We start from the raw sequence: 18,942 nt of genomic DNA, 5'->3' as shown, positions 1-18,942 counted from the left end.
CTCAGCGGCTGCAGAATTTCTTCATCACGTCTTTCTTGCGGTCAGCAGTAAGTGCTTTAGCTCCATTCTTTGTTTAAGCAGATTGTGTCGGTGCTACAGTACATTCACTGCATTTTAATAAGCCTAGAAGGTGCATTTTCTTTATTATTCATTTTATGTGACTCTGATTGATCGGTTGATTTTGAGTCATGTCATCAGCCATATCTGGGTGAAGAAGACTTTTTGATCTCTGCTGTCAGTTTTGTTCATTGAAAGGTTTTGTGTGCCCTTCGAGGTTCCCCAGCTGAATATTAGCAAGGCTAACTGTTTATACTCACAGTGAACGAGATAATTTAAGATGTATGACCTGCGCTGGCTTTTGTTTGCCTCTGTGAACATTAAAGGTGCTTGTTAGCTTCTCGGTGCCCCTATAAAAATGTTCCTGTGTCCCATTTAACATTCCTGGTTTTCTATGAGCTATAAACTTTCAGAGTTAGCTCCTGGCTGCCAGCTTGGGAACATGTGGCTCCAGTATGTGCCTGTACACACATGTTTGTCTCAGGAAAAATCTGACCTCATGTCATGAGATACAGACACTGCTGACAATTAAGGGTTTGGTTGTGACAAGAGTTTTTTTCAGTCGAGGAGCCCTAACCTAAAATGTGTAAAAATAAATATAAAAATGATGCATGAGACCAATTAAGGAGTCACTTATAGTTATTTGCGTTGAAAATAACCATTACATGTACAGTAGCCTCCATGCTGATGAAGAAAAAACAGTGAAACCATCTGTCATGCCTTACAGCCATTTCAGCGTGGGTACACCTGGTCTCCAATAATGGCACAGACATGTTTAAACATGCTGAACGGTGGCAGAATGGCAAATGTTAAGATTTTTTTGTTCTTCTAAATTATTTTTGCAACTTCCCGTGTCACATGCTAGTTAATAAAGTCTATTGCCCTACTAGCAAATGAATTGATGTTTGTGTTACTAATGTCAATAAGTTTCGAGAGCTTTTGGTGCTGGAGTGAATGTGTGTCAACTGAGTCTGTCCCTGGTTGTTCTGTGTAAGATTCAAAGAATGTGGGCTTGTGTCAGTGCTCTCTCTCTCTCTATGTGAATGATCTCTCTCTGCCTCTCTTTCTTTCTGCTTCTGTGAATGAGAGTGAGATCACTGATTGCCTGTGCTCTGTAACATCACTGTGCCAGCTAGTGTAGTGGGGGTTGGTGGGATGGAGAGAGGTTGGAGAAAGTAAGTGGAGAAGGGGGAACGGGGAGATGATTGAAGGTTGGTTTCTCTGTGTGGTTTTCCCTCTTTTCCTCTTACTCTTTCCTCCCCTCTTCCTCTCTCTTATAGTCTTAACTATTTCTCTGTCATCGGTCTCATTTTCCATCGCTACTGGTTCCTACGGTTTGACTACGTGTGCCGTGTGACAATCCATGTGGAAGAAAGCTTTCTTGCCCTCCAGCGTCGATGCATTTCTGTATCTCAGTGAACCTCAGCTGAGAGATTGCACCAGATAAAAAAAAATCCAGTGTGTGTGTGTTTTTCAAATATGCAGCCTCTATATGATGCAAGAGTGTGTTTTGTGTGTGTGACTGTGTCTCAAATTCACTGCAAGACTCCTCCTTCCCATCATCCCTCGCTATGAGTGAAATGGAGTTTTGAAAGAGCATGGGTTGCCTTGGTAACTGTTGCTGCCATCTGTGTTATGTTGTATGAATGTTTTGTAATGTGTGAGTGTAGGAAAAGATGGAGGCGCATGCGGTCTTAATGCTTCAGCTCCCTCATCGTTGCATTATTTATTTAATAGTCAGCAGAACGACTGGAAGGTTACTGGGTTACAATTCATTCCAGGAAGAGATTAGAGGAGTCCACTTGCACCTCATTGAATCTGTGTCATGGTTGCAACTCATCTACAATAAAAATATGCAAAAAATACAATTACAACAGCTTTCAGTGGGGAGAAAGGGAGAAGTAGAGATTATACTAATAATTAATTTAAATCCTTTTGTTTTTCCTTGACTTGTGTGGTTGAAGTGTATGTGACCTGTTTTTTCTGGCTTATCCGGTGTACTTCCTTATTGGTTTTGCATTTGAAATGACTTTTTAACCAGAAAAATAATACCAGTGGTCACTCCTTCTGGTATGTTCTGTGTGTTTAAGAAAGGGAAGGGTCTTGTAGTTGTATTGCACTTATGAATTATGATGAATGTTCAAATCAGGCAACTTTATCCGTCTGGTCTACAGAGTTAAGACCAAATGAATCAATGATGTGAGATTTATTTGACAAAGTAATCCAACTTCCTTTCCTCTTTATAAAAAAGAAAGCAAAATAAAAGACAGATGAACGACAGAGAAGAAATATATGAAGCAAAGATTTGTAACTTAAATAAAAGGAGACTTCTCTTGGACGTCATCAGTACATAAAGTTAGTTTTTCTCTACAGGCAGGAAGTAGACGACACTGATGCTAGTGCAAGCCTTTATTTTTATGTATGCGAATCCAGAGCAGATTAAAGCGTATCTGAGAAAGTAAAGGATGATTTTATGTAGTCTACACAAAGAGACAAGGGTAAGTAGAGATGTTACAGTCTAGGGGCCAAAATGATGGTGGCCAGACACATTTTCATGCACTATGGAGCTGTTAAGCACAGCCCAGGGAGTGAAATGGGATGATGATAAATGACCTGAGAGCTTCCAGTGTTAGATCCACGTGTATACGTTAGAGAAAAGAGGGTGGCAGAGGAGAGTGTAAATGTTAGTCCCAAAAATAGTCACTTTTCCCCAGGCTGCAGCGCATCATGTGGCTTGGGTCCAGAGTATTGTGCAGAGCAGTTTTGTGTAACCCAGTTTAAGCACTGACTCACCCTTTTTTTTCCATCTTCTCTTTTTCTCCCTGTCAAATAGAAACTCTCAGGATCCTCCAGCAATGATGTAGACTTGACAATGGTGATGATGTGTTGGGTCAGCCTTGCAGGGAGGAGGAACAGCAGCTACTGATTCTCTCCTCTGTTACGCGCAACACCTGGCACTCTATGTCTGTCCTGATTGGACGGGCAGAGTGCTATGTCATCAACCACACCCTCTGCGGCCCCGCCCCTTAAAAAGGGAAGGAAGCCGGAGAAATCAGAGGTGATGGCTGACTCGGTGCAGGCCACCAATGAGGAACTGAGGAGCAAACTCATGGACGTCCAGATTGAAATTCAGCAGGAGCGGGGCAAGGTGTGTAAGAAAAGGAAAAAAGGGAAGGCCTGGTCCAGAAAACTGATGACAGTAGGAATGTATTGCCCTTTAGATCATGACTTTAGTAAGCAGAGGAAAGAGAGTGAGGCCAATTTTGAAGAATTATTTATTAATGTTTATACAGGCTAATAGTCACAAAGCTGAAAATGCTTCAGTAGTTGCAGTGTGCAACATATTATCAGCTAAACCATAAATGGCTGCATTTATATAGCAATAGTGATTACCCTCAGGAGAGCATATGACTCTGTAATACTACACATTTTAAAGATTTGAAAGTTCTACACGTTTCATTTTCATCAAAACTGACACACTTTTTTCATTTCGCCCTAATCTATATCCTTCATGCTTGTACTTGGAGAATGGCAGTAACAATACCAGAGTAGGGTGAAGTCCAGTTCCCATTGGAGCGGGCCATGCTTTAAATCTTTTCAATTTGCATAAAAAGCATCTGAAAGATGGTATGTGGAACACTGGGTGGAAGATTATTAAGAGCAGTTTATACAGTGCAATAATGACAGCTAAGGTGAAGCTATTGGACAAATATTGAAATTCACCTTAATATTGACCATTTAAAATACCTATAATGTATAAAAATGCTGCATTTTATCATAAGAAATAATAAACTGCAGCAAAGAAACCTTTATTGTTCTTCACTTGATACTGCTCCCTGTTGGTGAATAAACCACCACCTGACAGCTGATCATCCATTTTGTTTCAGACTGCTAGGACTACATACACTATACACCAGCAAATTCAGTTATCACTGTGCTGCATGTTGTCTGTGCAAAAACACACTGGTGATGTATGTAATGATGACCTGTTAACAGTCTTATCTGCTGTGTCCCTCTCTCAGGCGTGTAAGCTCCGTGAGCGGCTCCAGGAGCAGCGGCAGGCTCGGGAGTTGGAACAACACAAACATGCTGTAGCACTCACTGACCTGCGAGCTAAACTCCATGAGGAGAAGCTACGTGAGATAGCAGCCGCTCGTGAAACCCTTGCACGGCAGCATGAAGTCGAGTTGGCCAGGGCCATCAAGATCCGAGACACTGAGGTGCAGAGACTTCAGGGACTGGTCAATGCACTGAGAGATGGAGCAGCTGACAAGCTCAAAAATGCCCTTCTCGGAGAGGCCCGGGAGGAGGCCAGGAGGGCTTTTGATGGGGAGAGGCTAAAGCTACAGCAGGAGGTATGTTGTAGCATGTACATAGGTGAAAATAATGTGTTATTGATTAAGTTATAATTATATATTGTGGAAAAATGTCAATGTAGTTACTGTGATTGATACAGTTGTGAACAAGTGTGAACGATGCCAGTAGTGTGAAGGTTTTAAACACCTTCACACTGTAATCCATTGTCAACTGTAGTGGCTGTCTTAGTTTTATTATAATTTAATCAGTAGCATCAGTATTTAGGGTGTAACATCACATACCTGAAATGACTGTAGGAGGCTGAATATTTTCTGAAAGGGTTGTATGTTTGTTTTAGATGAAGACAAACAGTTTTCTTGTGGAAAGGTGGCATTCTGAAACCATTATGTGTGTGTATCTTTGTCGTGTATTGATGTGGGTCTGTGTAAACCTTTTGTAAACTTGCTGCTGAAAAACAGGAAGCCGCATGGAAAAGCCTGTTGCCAAGCTATTGTTTCACTGTAGCCTCTCCAGATAAACAAGACACCTATCATTACGACAGTTTAAAGGGATAGGACAAGTGTTCATAACCTTGTGAATATCAGCTTCTTTGTTGTTTTTAGGTTTTGTGCCCACAATGAACATTATGTGTGCACGTGATCTTTCAGATTCAGGAGCAGAAGACAGCCAGGAAGCAGGCTGAAGAGGCACTAGCCAATGCTCTGCAAGCAGATAAAGCAAAAGCAGCTGATCTGCGGACAGCTTACCAACAGCACCAGGATGAGGTTCATCGCATCAAACGGGATTGTGAAAAAGACATCCGCCGACTGGTGAGACCACATGCTGCTATTCCCTAGATGTCACATAACACATATACAGGGGTTGATTTTTTTGGACAATTAATATTTAACACAAATCATTTTAATCTAATTAAATGTTATATATCATGGTTCACCAGTTAGAATATGTATCTTTACAGTAACAACTATACAGAAAGCTGCATTGGCAATCTTTGACTGTAATTGGTAGAAGGAAAAATAATAATTGATGTAATCAAATAATCAAAGACACATCTTACCCTTTAAACCTTAAATCTACTATTCCTCAGTGGTAGATTAGCTTGACAAACTCAACATCTGTTATTTTTCAAGATTCAAGATTAACTTTATTGTCATTCAGACTTTACACAGGGCAAGTGTATAGCAATTAGGTTGCATCTGGCTCATGAATGAAATATTAAACAGCCATTTGTATACTGCACACAATGTATGGAAAATTAAAGATGCTTAAAAAACTGATGAAAATAAAAATTATAATTATATATATCTATATACATATATAAAAAAGTAATTATTTTTACATTCCTCATCCGTCACATTTGAATATCACCAACAGTTCCTCACACACCAACATCTGTTTTCCTGCTTTTGAAGTTCAGTTTCACCTCAGAGTTTATTTCACTGACGCTGTTTGAACGATAGAAGCTAATTACTATTCTGTCTGTCTTGCTCTAACTTTATCTCACCATGTGGAGCACACAGTGTGGTGCGATGCAAAAATAAAATTCTGTGTATCTGCTGCAGTTAATCATTATCCAAATTACATGCAGTGGAGCTACAATGACAGGCATTGTCAGTAGCAAAGCAATGTTTGAACAAGTTACCCTAATGAATTTTGGAGGCAGAATGGTGAATGAATAAATGATGATGATCAAAATGATGGAGAGCAGGCAATGCAGGAAATACCTGGGGTTAAAAAAAAATAGGAGTGGAAGTAGAAGTGGGAGCATTTGTCAGAATAAGTTATGTAACGCAGAGAGCAAGAGCAAAGCTTCATGAATTAATTACAGCTGAAGCACAATATTTTAAATGTAAAAACACTGTCAATCCCTTATTCTGTTCTTAGCCATCAGCAAACATCTTGTTAGAGTGAAAGTATTTACAATTTACAGTCAAGGTTAAAATTTGTATTATACTAAGCCTAACTGTTTTCACAGAAATTACACAGAAGAAGAACCCAATCTTAATTTAAACCAGATATTCACATTGGTTTTAAAACCAGAGAAACAAATGAATCAAGCTTAATTCTTGCCTAATTTCATAAAAGTTCTTGGTGTATTTTCTGCAACTTGATCTCACAAATGTCTTCAGGACCTTTTATTGTGAACATATTCAGTAATGTTAATGTTCTCTGTAACTGGGATTTAATGGACTTTTGTCTGGCTGCCTCTTTCCACCATCCACCACCTTGTTGTGATCCTTGGTGTTTTTCCTGTAGATGGATGAAATGAAGGCGAAGGAGCGGGTGGTGTGTGCGCTTGAGAGAGAGCTGGGGCTGCAGGCCGGCTACGCCCAGAAGCTTCAGCTTCAGAAGGAAGCCCTTGACGAGCAACTGGGCCAGGTGCGAGAGGCTGAAAGACACAACCATGGCAGCCCAAAGAGGGAGATGGTGCCTGGGCTGGGGGATAACCAAGACGTGCTCAACAACCAGGTACATGCACACCTCATTCAGATATATGTTTCTGTAAATCTGTAACTGTATTGGCTGAATTAATTTTGACCAACATGAGTTCATGAAGGCTCATAGGTAGGTTTGACAAAAAAGACAACAACTTTTTTACTGAAGATGTAAATAACAGATATTTCTTCTGAAATTCATAATCTTCAAATTTGAGCATCTTCATACAAAAACATGCAAAAAAATAAATAATAATTTGAGTATTGGTGTCAGAGAGGAAAAAGTGGAACTGGTGCATCTCTAATTTCTGTGCATTATTTATTCACCCAGAGAAAAGGAAGAACATTCGTCAAATTGGAGGCGTTCAATACTGTCCAATAAGTCTAATCTCCACTTACATTCAGTCAAGCTCATCCTTCATCCTATCATCCCCTCTATCCCATCAACCTGTTCTACCTGCCTGCATGATCTCCCCTTTTTCAGTTTTTGTCTTCCTCCTCCTCTCCTCTCCCCCCTACTCCCCAGGAGGTGGAGGAACGTGACATGAGGAGGTTCCAGCTGAAGATAGCAGAGCTCCACTCGGTCATCAGGAAACTGGAGGACAGAAATGCACTGCTGGCTGACGAGAGGAATGAACTAGTGAGGAACACACATGCAGAAGTACATATATGCATTGGTATAGGCATGCAAATACATGCACAGTATTACACGTGCATATGCTACACACAAAAACGTGAAGAAACACGTGCATAAAACTTGTATTACAAAATTGATTTTCTAACCCTAGATCTAGACTGTCATGCTCAAACTGGAAATACTGTCGCTACAAGGAAAGACTTACTTAAGATTACAGTGTTTCCCCTCCTGTTTCCTTCCTCTGTCCAGTTGAAGCGGGTGCGAGAGGCAGAGAGCCAGATGAAGCCGATGTTTGAGAAGAACAAGCGTCTGTCCAAGAAGAATGATGACCTCCTGCAAACGCTGCAACGCATGGAGGAGAAATTAAAAAACCTGAGCCGAGAGAACGCTGAGATGGTGAGAGGCACCCAGTGTTTGTTTATCTTTACTCTGTTGTTTCCCACCTTCATCTTGTTATTAGCTTAAGGTACATTCAGAGTTCAAATACTATTAGAAAATAGCAGATAGTTGAGTTTTTATCGGTGGGGGGGAGGGGATTTGTCGTGGTACTTTTTGTGTCACTGAGATGAAACAGCAGGACCTCTAGTGGCCATTTGAGGAAAAGTATGACATAATTCTCATTTAGTCTCTCTGTCTCTGTCTCTGTCTCTGTCTCTGTCTCTCTCTGTCTCTGTCTCTGTCTCTCTCTCTCTCTCCATCTCCCTCCCTCAGAAAGAAAATGCCTCCTCCTCTCGGCCCCCCTCACAGCAGCAAACCCATCAATCCCAGCTGAAGCGGCCAAGCTCCCTGACAGACTTAAGCCACGCCCACGAGGAACAGGAAGTGGAATTCCTCAAGCTGCAGGTTGCTGAGCAACGTGGCATCATTGACGAGCTCACGCAGGTCAGGATTTCACTAGAACCACCAGTGTCATACACCTTTTTGCAAGCTGCTGGAATTAATATTTTGTGAAGAAATTAATTACTTCTAATTGGTTTTAATTAAAAAAAAAATCTATGAATATATTAATCTCCTTCCAGGTGTAAGCATTCATATTGCCCATTACTAAATAGGAGCATCACTTTGTGAAAGTATTAGCCATCAATTCTTGGTCCTGTCTGCCTTTGCTTCCTGTCAAAATTGGATTAGGGGAATATGATACATACTTTCATTTTCATACTTTCATACTTTCAAGTGTCATTTATTGCTTATTGTCTTTATACTCCAACACTGTTTTCTTTACTTTCACTTCATATTCTGACTCATCCCAAACAGTTAATCACAAACTGCTTATTCTTGCATTTTGTACAACTCACACTTGGATGATCCTGGTATGTAATGTGCAGCAGTCATGTCTGGACATCAAATGTGAGGTTGGTTTTGCCAGCAGCAAAGTTGAGATGTTAACCGGCTGTGTGTTTGTCTTTAGGAACGTGACCGATTGGTGATGAGTAAAAAGAACAGGAGGAAACCTCTCAAACTGTCTAAAGTAAGTGTTGTTCGAATGCTGTGGTGTTGTAGCTAAGCAACTACCCGCAGTATCTGTGGTTGACTAATCTGCAAGTAATGGTGTGTGTATGTGTGTGTGTTTGTCTCTGTGTGTTTAATTGGGCTCAAGAGATAATAATGACAGTATCCCTCACAGCTGGGAGCATCAAACTGAGAACGCATGCAAATTTTGCATGTTACTATTCCCACAGTTAGTGGAAACTTATTACCTTTTCCCCATTGTTGTTTTCTTTTGTGTTTAATAATAGTGTAGGATTTATAACAAAAATAGCAATAATGCTGAATTTGTGTGCAGCAGTTGGGCTTATGGTTTGTTGTGTGTGAACACAGAGGGGAAAGAGATGAGGATGTCTAATTGGGTAACATAATTGCTCTGATTTGTGTGTGTGTGTGCATGTTTGGGCTTAAACGTCAGGGGATTTATGGGGAGTCTATGATGTTGTTAGGAGGAGGAGTTTTCCATTGCATGATACATATATTCTCCCACCTTCCCTGCTGGAACCAGTTTGTCACCTTGCCGAGGGGGAAACGGGGTTAGGCGCAGTGGTTTGGCTCTTGGACTTTTACCTGGACATTTGTCTCTGCTTAAGAATTGAATGAGCTGGCAGACAAAACACAGAGGCTCGCCTTTTGCTTTTTCTGTTGTAGTGATTTGATTGTAACCAGACTCTTCGTTGTCTGTTTTTCCATTTTGTGTGGGTGTCTGGCAGAAAGCTACAATACTTTCTTGGAAAGGCCTGGAGTGTGCTGTATAGATCCACTGGTACAGTCCAAGAAATGATAGATGCATTTTGAGGATATTATTTATAGTTTGGTTTTAGTTTTAGTCTAGCATCATGACAGAGTACATCCTCCTCATCCTCTACTTCTCTTCCTTCATTTGTCTGTGTGCCCTGGTCTGCCTCTACTTCTCTGGTTGCCAGGAGATGACTTATAAACATGATGGTAAGGACCCTGTGGGGTTTGGAAACTTTAATAGCCAGAAATCAGTAAACATGCAGAGACTTGATTTGATGACAGAATGACAGTGCAAGTTTGACAAATTTAGGACAAAATTCTGATGAATAAAGTGGCTGTACAACAAGAAGTGCATTTATGGGAAAGTAGGCAGATGTGAGAGGTGGATTTAGGGGCTCTTTTTTGTTGCAAATAGAATTTCTTAAGTCTAAAATCAAGACTGGTTTTCTACAGAATGGGCGATTTAACGTATGTCTATTTCTGAATTTGATTTAACAAACCTGTTGTTTTGCCATTCCTCCCTGCAGAGGCATGTTGTGGAGACATATTTTGGATTTGATGAGGAGTCGATAGACTCTGAGACGTCCTCTCTGACCTCCTATAACACTGACCTCACTGACCGTACACCTGCTACTCCAGAAGAAGATTTGGAAGAGGTAAGAAATTAATTTATCTATGAGCAAAGATATGATTTGAACAAGATTCTGCCATTTTAACAGCTAAAATATGCTTAGCACAAATTGAGGTGACTGACTGGACAGAACTAAGACATTCACAGATTGAGGGACCAGTTTATTAATAGGTTATGGTGAAGGTTTGTGTGTGACTTTGACTCTGTCCTTCTTTGATACGGCAGTGTGTTTCTCGTGAAGAGTCAGAGCTTCGTTTCCGTCAGCTGACCAGAGAGTACCAGGCTCTCCAGCGGGCTTATGCCCTCCTGCAAGAGCAGAGCGGAGGCTCTCTAGATGCCGAAAGGGAGGCCAGGGTTTGTACTTTGTACTTTGTCATTTTTATCTGTCTTCTGTCGACTCTCAACCTTTTTGTCTTTACAACCCCATGACAAACAGAGCTTACTTGTGACATATTTGTACACTAGTTCCTTACTGTCTGATCTCTCCTCCACAGACACGTGAGCAGCTGCAGGCAGAGCTCAGCAGCTGCCAGGCCAAGATCATCGACCTGGAGAAGGCTCTAGTTGAGCGGGGGCAGGTAACAAAGACGAGGGATGGAGACAGGAGCTCACGGGTCGTACTCTCACTGGCCCTCCTGCATGTTTGTCTGGTTGCTCTGCTCCTGGGCTGGCGCTATGCCGACCAGGTCTGCCGCAGATTCCTGTGATGTCACTTCCTGCATGTGTGATGTCACAGCTCTGTGCCTGCACGCTCTGCCTCATCTTCTATCCTTCCTGTTTTTGGTTCTGTTTCCTATCGGTCACTTTAGTGCTGACCACAACGGAGAGGATTCTCCTACCACTTTGTTTTCTGTCAGCTATGAAAAAAATGTTTGGTATAAATAATCTTGATCCAGTAATATTTTAAGATTGAAAATACAGAATTTAAGTTAATTTTAGTTAATTTAATATGTACAAAAGTCATCATAAAACATGTTGGTCGTATGAACAAAGCCAAACCTAAGCATGTGTAGAAGAAATTAATTGAAAGAAATTCTCACACTGAGCACCTTAACTGTCACCTACACTGAATATCATGAAAAAGGCTGAAATTTTTAAGATTAGTTCATATCACTACCCTTAATTTCTTCATTTGTTCTCAAGATTTTCTGTTGTGTCACTGCATGTTGCCTGTTCCACTGTGGCTTGACTCGGCTCTGTATTTTGATTTGCTGCTCTGCTGTTCTTCACCTCAGACTGCCTTCTGTTCCTCCTATCACTGTGAACTCTTGATGACTGTGAATGCACCATCACATTTTATCTCGGGAGTGGGCTTTATTTCTCTGGGTCAATAAACTTGTGCTACCGCCACTCTGTTCCTGTCTGTTTGTGTCTGTGTTACATTTGCATGTGTCATTTGGAATTAGAGGAGACGGTCACTGTGTGGCAGGTTTGGATTTAGCTGATTGTGTTTCGGACAGCTTTGTTCATTACACCCTTTTTTTTTCTCGAGAGATTTTCTCTCCTAGTTCTTCCTCTGCTGTTCCTGCCTGTGTCATTTCTTGCTGATGTTGTGTTTGGTTGTTATGGCAGGACTCAAAGTGGGTGGAGGAGAAGCAGTACTTGCTCAGGACGAACCAGGAACTTCATGAGAAGGTAGATTTCATTAGCTTTTACTGACTTTGGTGGCAGCATGGTTGCCCTATGAAGATCTAATAGCATTACTGTACACTTGATGCATACTCGGACCTGAATGTGGACCATCAGAAATTTCTGTTGCCAAATTATATTTTCATTGGAATACATGTTTTTTGTTTTTCTATTGACAAAAACAGTCAAACTTCTAAAATGTTAAATGTTGTAGAATCACAAGCAACCATATGAGAACTTCACCTACAGAAAATAAAACAGTTTCTACATTGGCGAAGTTAATATTTAAAATAGAAATAAAATGAGAGAATTGGTAAATAGATCTATGTCAATTTTGCTTGGTCAGTCTCAAATAATTATTAAAGGATATATTCACATTTGAAGTCTGTCTTGAAACAATTGTGCACATATGAAAATTAAAACACACTGGCCACTGAAAATTCCCTTTCTAATGTGCTCTCGATGAAGGTTCATAGATATACAGTTTTTGCTCTATGTGAAGGTAGTCTTTTTAGTACAAAATTCCCTTTTTTTGTTACTATCCTGTTCACTGTGTCTGAACAGCAGACCATTCAGGTGAACACAAAGGGGGGGGGGGCTTATTTTGAAAATATCCAGTTCATGTAAATCAGACTGCTGAAGCCTCACATAAGCTTTGGAATACATTTTTGCACAAAATGTTGACTGTAGTTTTTATACCCCTTCACCTACACTGAATGCACATTAGAAAGGGATCTTTTAATGACCTGTATTAACAGGAGGAATGATTACAGCAAGAACAAATAGTTTTAATGTTCATAAGGGCCTGGCTATTGTGTAAAGACAGGCATTAAACATTGTGAACCTGTCCTTTAAGGTTTGATACCCAACCTTATAATATGTTCGTCCTCTTGGAGGCTAGCAAAGCACTACCAACAAAAGCTGGCCAAAAAGTGGAGAAACATGAGACTCCAGTAGAGACCTTCAATGATGCATTAGCCTGTTGAAATATACATAAATATGCTGTGACAACTACGGAACATTCAGGGTATTTATAATGCATTTAAAACAAACCAAACCTTTGAACTTGTGTAACAAAGATCCGTATGTGTGTGTCTGTAGATGTGTGTGTTGCAGCAGGCAGAGTCGCGGCTGCAGGCGGAGGTTCAGGACGCCCGGGACCAGAATGAGCTGCTGGAGTTCCGAGTGCTGGAACTGGAAGTAAGAGACTGCACGAGTGTCAAACTGTCACCAGGAGGCGACAACAACAATCTCAGCTCCAGACGCAAGACCTACATACAATGACTCACCAGACAGACATACATACTGTAGACTTAAACACACCTTTTGAGTTGTCCAGTGGATGAGTCTGTGTTTCCTTGTTTTGCATGGCAGCTGTGTGCATACCCCTTTCACTGAACTGGAATATTTTTTTAATGAAAGAATGTTATGTTGAGATGAATATAATTTTTAATTTGAATAAAAAATGTATTTAAGTTCACCATCCTATCCCATCTTTGTTCAGTTTGTCTCATTTTTACATTCATGTTCTAAATTTTGTTTACATTTTCCATACAAATACCATCTGTGATTTATGGATAATTAAGGACAGATTGACAGTAGTGTCATTTGGGGATTGTATTGCTGTTTGTTGCTAAACAAATTTATCTTTAATATTAAAGTTAACCACATGTATATCATCAAAGAAGTTTGGTAATTTACACAAGGGCTTAGAGGCATTAGGTAGTTGGAGTAGTAATAATCACATAACCAACCTCTCGTATCTGTTGATTCTGCATCCATTTATGTTGCAGATAACTTCCTCAGATTTGAGTTTCAGCATGTGTTTTCAAACTCCTTTTTAGTTTTATTTGGTTATATAAATCTCCGGGTTACCACCTCCCTCATTTTGGCAGCTTCTGATCATGTTTTCAGTGTCATGTAAGTAAATCCCTCCTTCACTCCCTTTTCATTCTGTCATTTGCATTCAGTATCTGTTGTCACATGTCTCACTGTTCACCACCACTAATGGTGAGGTGAAAGCAGGATTGGTTGAAATCTAGTCATTTTAGCTCATCAGATGATGCATTTAGGTGTTAGTTTCTAAGCATTAACATGATTTGTGCCCCTGCAGGAGAGGGAGCGCAGATCTCCTGCCCTCAATCTCCACATGTCTGCCTTCCCTGAGAACAGCAGCAGTGCCCTGCAGCTCTACTGCCACCAGGAGGGGGTCAAGGTGAAAACGCACTCATACAAACCCATTTATATAAATATATACAGTCAATATGAGGTCTTATTTTGACCTGTGTGCATGCAGGATGTAATCATTCCTGAGCTGATGAAGAAACTTGATATCCTGGGAGATAATGGGGTGAGTTCAAAGACTGGTACAAGTTCTTTTTTGCTACATGTTATTAAAGTAGTGTAAGACAGACATTGGTGGAGAATTAAAATGAGCTCTGGTACTTCTGGTACTTCTCTACTTTTTGAATCTTATACATTCTTATGTACGCTACCTGCCCATTATTTCTGCAGAATCTCAGAAATGAGGAGCAGGTCGCAGTGATCCAGGCAAGAACAGTAATCTCTCTGTGTGAAAAGGTGAGTGGAAGGCCTGTATGGTGTCCACTAAGTGTCTTTACTGACACTTAGTGGACACATTTTGTAATTACACTGTTTTCAAAGCAGTCCCTGTGTTGTCAAGTCAAAAGTGGAAAGTGAAACAAAATACCATTCTTAGTTTCTGAGACATAATTAATGCCTCTCTTTTCCACTTTGCTCCCCATTCTTACTTTTCCTCTTGTCCTGAGCAGTGGTTGAAACAGATTGATAGCACTGAAGCCGCTCTGACGCAGAAAATGATTGACCTGGAAAATGACAAGGTGAAAATTCTATTTAGCATGAGAATACACCATCTGTATGTGTGTTTTTATTGTTTGTTCAACTGATGCAAAATATAATTCTGCACACATAGTCCATCACACACATGAAGTGTCCCTGTGTGTTTTACTGTAATACACAAAACAAACTATATGTTTGTTTTTATTGTTTTCATATCAAAAATTCCATCTGTTTTCACAATAGTATATGACCCAGTTCTGATATAATGTCTATTATTATTTAATATCATCTTTTGTTTCAGGAGCTGTTCAGTAAGCAGAAGGGATTCCTCGAGGAGGAGTTGGACTACAGAAAGCAGGCCTTAGATCAGGCCTACATGGTACGGAGTGTAGACCTGTACATTTTAGATTAAAGATGGCCAAAGATCTTTATTAGACAAAATAAACCCATTTATGTTAAGGACAACATTTACCAAGGTTGTGTAGATTATAATGGTTCATGATAAAGTGATTCAGAAATGCAGGGGTGTAACATTATCATTTCAGCATGACACATAAACATTTGGGACCCCATTAAACATCATGAATGCAACATTCTCCATGGAGGTAAAATCTGTCACATTGTGTCGGGATACTGCATCTTTTACCACTGAAGCCTAAACTCTCTGAACAATCTAAACCATTTGTGCTGGTATTTTGCTTCTTGGTCACATTGCTCTCTTATCTTCTCAGATATCCAATTGTTGATTTACTCTCTCTTAAACTAATAATATATAATGATTTTAATCAATCATGTGTAATGGTATTCAATGAACAGAAAAATTGAGAATAAATACTCCTCCACACCCAATGTACCTCACTGATTTGAATAGGTGGTAGCCTGAAATCAGAAGTCAACAGTTACAGTTGGTCACTTTCCATATACTGTAATTCTAACCATTGGTCAGTTTTGGTGTTGGTTTGTGTTTATGGTCCCATTTCATATTACGTTGGCTTTACATGGTAACTTAACTGTGTAATAAGAATGAAAACACTGTTTGTGTTGTTATAGTTACCCTGTGAAGGTGAAGCCTAAACACCCCCCAATATAAAGTGGAACAGTGTTCTCCATATCTGCCATGATCACAGTGGTGTGTGTGTGTGTGTGTGTGTGTGTGTGTGTGTGTGTGTGTGTGTGTTTGTGTGCATACCTGTATCTGTGTGTGTGTGTGCCTCTTGTGTGCTTGTGCATGCATGTATGGTTTCTGCATGTGCATGTGCACGTCTGTGGGTGCGTGTGCTTGTGTACCTGTACCTGTATGTGTATGTGTGTGTATGTGGCTGGCTGTGCAGAGGATCGAGGAGCTGGAGGCCACGCTGTATAGCGCTCTGCAGCAGGAGCAGCCGGCATGCCAGGCGGTGGCCGAGTCGCTGACAGACAGGCAGAGGGAGGAGCTGAGGCTAGCCGTGGACAAGCTGCGGCGTCAGATTCTCCGGCAGAGCCGGCAGTATGACAGTCAGATCTTACAGGAGCGCATGGAGCTCCTACAGCAGGCCCAGCAGGTAAGGCTTAAAACAAACCCAGCCAGGTTACTGAATCCAGCCCGCCCTCAATCTGACCCCTATTACTTGAAAAGTCTGACCCCACCAAACCTCTGGTGTATGAAAAAGATGCAGTATCCCCGTGTGTGCAATCTGTAACTCTACCTGTAAGTGTTGATGTAGAAGTGAGAGAGTGAGAAAGAGTGAGAGAATAACTTGTGTGAGAGTGTGTGTTTCATTGTGATTTGAAATATCCCTCACTCCTTCAGTATTCCTCCACTCCGCAGCCCTCACAATAGTTTCACCCATGGCTTATAAAGTGTGTTACTCATCAACTACATCAAACAACCACGGCACCTTGAATTTCATGTGAATCAGTTTTGCTGTAATTAACTAACACAGCACCCTCTAACTACATAGCACTTACAACACATGCTTAATCAACTACTTAAGACATGCACTACTAAATAATTAAATACATATAAACTAACTGTATATTCATGCCTGTATGGAGAGTCAACAGCAGAAAGCTGACAGGAAATGGAAAAAGACAGACACAAAGTGAGAGATGGGGAATGACATGCAACAAACGGACTTGAACCAAGGAGGCTACCAATCCAGGCCACTATCTGCTGTATCCTGTATATTTAACCTACAGTTGAGCCCAGAAATCAAAGCTTTAGAAAGCTGCAAACATCCTGAATATCAGAGAAATTCTGTATATATGTCCAGTAAAAATATTTCTTTTTCCACACAGTTGGGCTTTTATTTGCCCACTTCTTCAGTCCCCTGGTTTTATTCAGTAGTGGCCATACTATTAAGAAAGCTTATTTATTATGTATTTATTATTCAACTTACTATTTATATGTTTTTAAAAGAATGTTTAGTTGAAGCTTAAGCTCCACCAAATACTCCTCTGGAACAGATGATATATAGTTACAGAATTTAATGACTGTACTAGTGTATTTGTAAATGAATTTACTAGAGCTACAACATTTTGTTGATTAATTGATTAGTTGTCAACTATGAAATTAATTGTCAACTGTTTAGATAATCCATTAATCATCTGGAGTTATTTTTAAGACCAAAATATCTACAGCTTCTCAGCTGGTAATATTTTTTGGTTTCTTTAATCCTCTGCGGAGGTAAACTGAAAATCTTTGGGGTTTACTGTTGGGCAGGACAAAAACAAGACATTTGAGGACATAATCTTGAGCTCTGGAAAACTGTGATCAACATTTTTCACCTTTTTCAGGCATTTTATGGACCAATTGATGAATTGAGAAAATAATAGATAAATAGATGAAGGAAGTAATAATTAGTTGCAGCCTTGAAATGTATATTCTCCTTTTAAATGAAAGATGCTTTAGCTTCTCCAGACACGAATTCAGTGTGGAGTGCTCTTTAAGCTAATGTTTTATCCCAGAGATAATGAATAAACTGCTCAAGTTCAAAGTCACTTACACTGTTCACTGTTAGAGCCAGTCTTTGGTTGCCATGGCAGCCCAACAGCTACCATGGAGACAGAGGGCATGATGGGAAGGGAGCAGTGTTTTTGGAGTACATACAAAAATAGTTGGCCTCACAGTCTTTAACTGTTTCATGACTGTTTGTTTTTGTACAAATGTGCATGATTGTGTGAGATTTGAGATGGTTTTACTTTTATTTGAACACATTTAACCACCTAACCGTGTCTGTGTTTGCCTTGCAGAGAATTAGAGAGCTGGAGGACAGGATTGACTTGCAAAGGAAACAAATAAAGGAAATAGAGGAGAAGGTACATATTTTTTTTTTAAAAAAGAGAGAGTATAAAACACTCAACATTTACTGAACTGTTGTGTGTTATTTTATAAAGTTGTTGACACTCTTTTTTTTCTGTCTCTTTTCCCACCTGTCCATTAAACCTCCTGTGTTCTTTTAGTTTTTGTTCCTCTTTTTGTTTTTCTCTTTAGCATTTATTCTTTGGCCTTAATGAAAGTGACGGGTCCCACATCAGGTAGCTCCTTTATCCACCTAATATTCATTACAGAACTGCACTCTACTCTACTCTACTGCATAGTATTCAGCACATTTATGGTGGTGATAATGATAGGAATAAACATGAAGAAGGTATTAAAAGATGTTTTCTTTTTTCTCAGGTGTTACGGTGCTCTGGAGACAAGAGTCGACAAAACAAAACCTAATTGTTTTTTATGCATTTGTAGACAGCTCATGAAAACCTTATGGCCTTTTTGATAAATATGCACTTTTTGCAGAAGACCTAACCTGGAATGCAAACATATGTGAACGTTTAATAAATAACAAGATATACATGAGATTTATGTGAGATTGATTTATAAATGGCATCTAATAAAGTGATACCTGGACCTGGAGCATAAACTCTAACTGCTTTGTGAGAAGCAAACACATGGATTTACTGAGAGAAAACTCTGAATCAGAGGATTTATTAAAAGGAGAAGAGCCACAGCCTCAGTTGTAGGTATGCCCAGTCGGACATCAAAGAGTGCAATCACAGAAGGAGAGGTGGAGGGAGGAGAAGAGGAGTGAAAGTAAAAGGCTGAGAGAAGTGGCAGAGTGAGGGGGTCAGCAGTCTGAATGCCAGCTGGATATGGACAATTCTGGCAAAGTCCAGCGTCTGTGGCGTTTCTAAGGAAACAATCATGCAACAAA

General features: G+C 40.1%; 1 protein-coding gene across 2 annotated transcripts; it reads left to right on the top strand.

The window, feature by feature from the left end:
• On the top strand, positions 1-18,244 carry jakmip1 (janus kinase and microtubule interacting protein 1). 2 transcript variants are annotated; one of them, XM_053323343.1, is made up of 22 exons: positions 1-47; positions 2,891-3,205; positions 4,080-4,412; positions 5,022-5,183; positions 6,631-6,849; positions 7,336-7,449; positions 7,696-7,842; positions 8,158-8,328; positions 8,855-8,914; positions 10,200-10,328; positions 10,529-10,657; positions 10,798-10,881; positions 11,876-11,938; positions 13,034-13,132; positions 14,046-14,147; positions 14,229-14,282; positions 14,447-14,512; positions 14,725-14,793; positions 15,054-15,131; positions 16,084-16,293; positions 17,984-18,049; positions 18,194-18,244. In XM_053323343.1, the coding sequence occupies exons 2-22, from the start codon at positions 3,050-3,052 to the stop codon at positions 18,242-18,244; spliced, it is 2,562 nt and encodes an 853-aa protein (XP_053179318.1). In that variant the 5' UTR covers positions 1-47; positions 2,891-3,049. The 2 variants fall into 2 exon arrangements, with proteins under 2 accessions (XP_053179318.1, XP_053179319.1); XM_053323344.1 differs by lacking the exons at positions 14,046-14,147; positions 14,229-14,282; positions 14,447-14,512; ... (3 more) ...; positions 17,984-18,049; positions 18,194-18,244 and having other exon boundaries at positions 6,631-6,843; positions 13,034-13,409.
• Positions 18,245-18,942: the final 698 nt, after the last annotated feature.

The sequence above is a fragment of the Scomber japonicus genome, chromosome 8 (assembly GCF_027409825.1).
Source record: "Scomber japonicus isolate fScoJap1 chromosome 8, fScoJap1.pri, whole genome shotgun sequence".
NCBI classification, from domain to species: domain Eukaryota; kingdom Metazoa; phylum Chordata; class Actinopteri; order Scombriformes; family Scombridae; genus Scomber; species Scomber japonicus.
The sequence above is the reverse complement of the archived record's forward strand: the minus strand, read 5'-3'. Positions and strand labels throughout refer to the sequence as shown.

What these genes read in the sequence shown, in the direction of transcription:
- jakmip1 (XM_053323343.1), top strand. Translation starts at nt 3,050, where the DNA reads ATGTCATCAACCACACCCTCTGCGGCCCCGCCCCTTAAAAAGGGAAGG. An exon ending in GGCTAAAGCTACAGCAGGAG is followed by an intron (nt 4,413 to 5,021) that starts GTATGTTGTAGC and finishes GTGATCTTTCAG; the next exon opens with ATTCAGGAGCAGAAGACAGC. An exon ending in TTGACCTGGAAAATGACAAG is followed by an intron (nt 14,794 to 15,053) that starts GTGAAAATTCTA and finishes CTTTTGTTTCAG; the next exon opens with GAGCTGTTCAGTAAGCAGAA.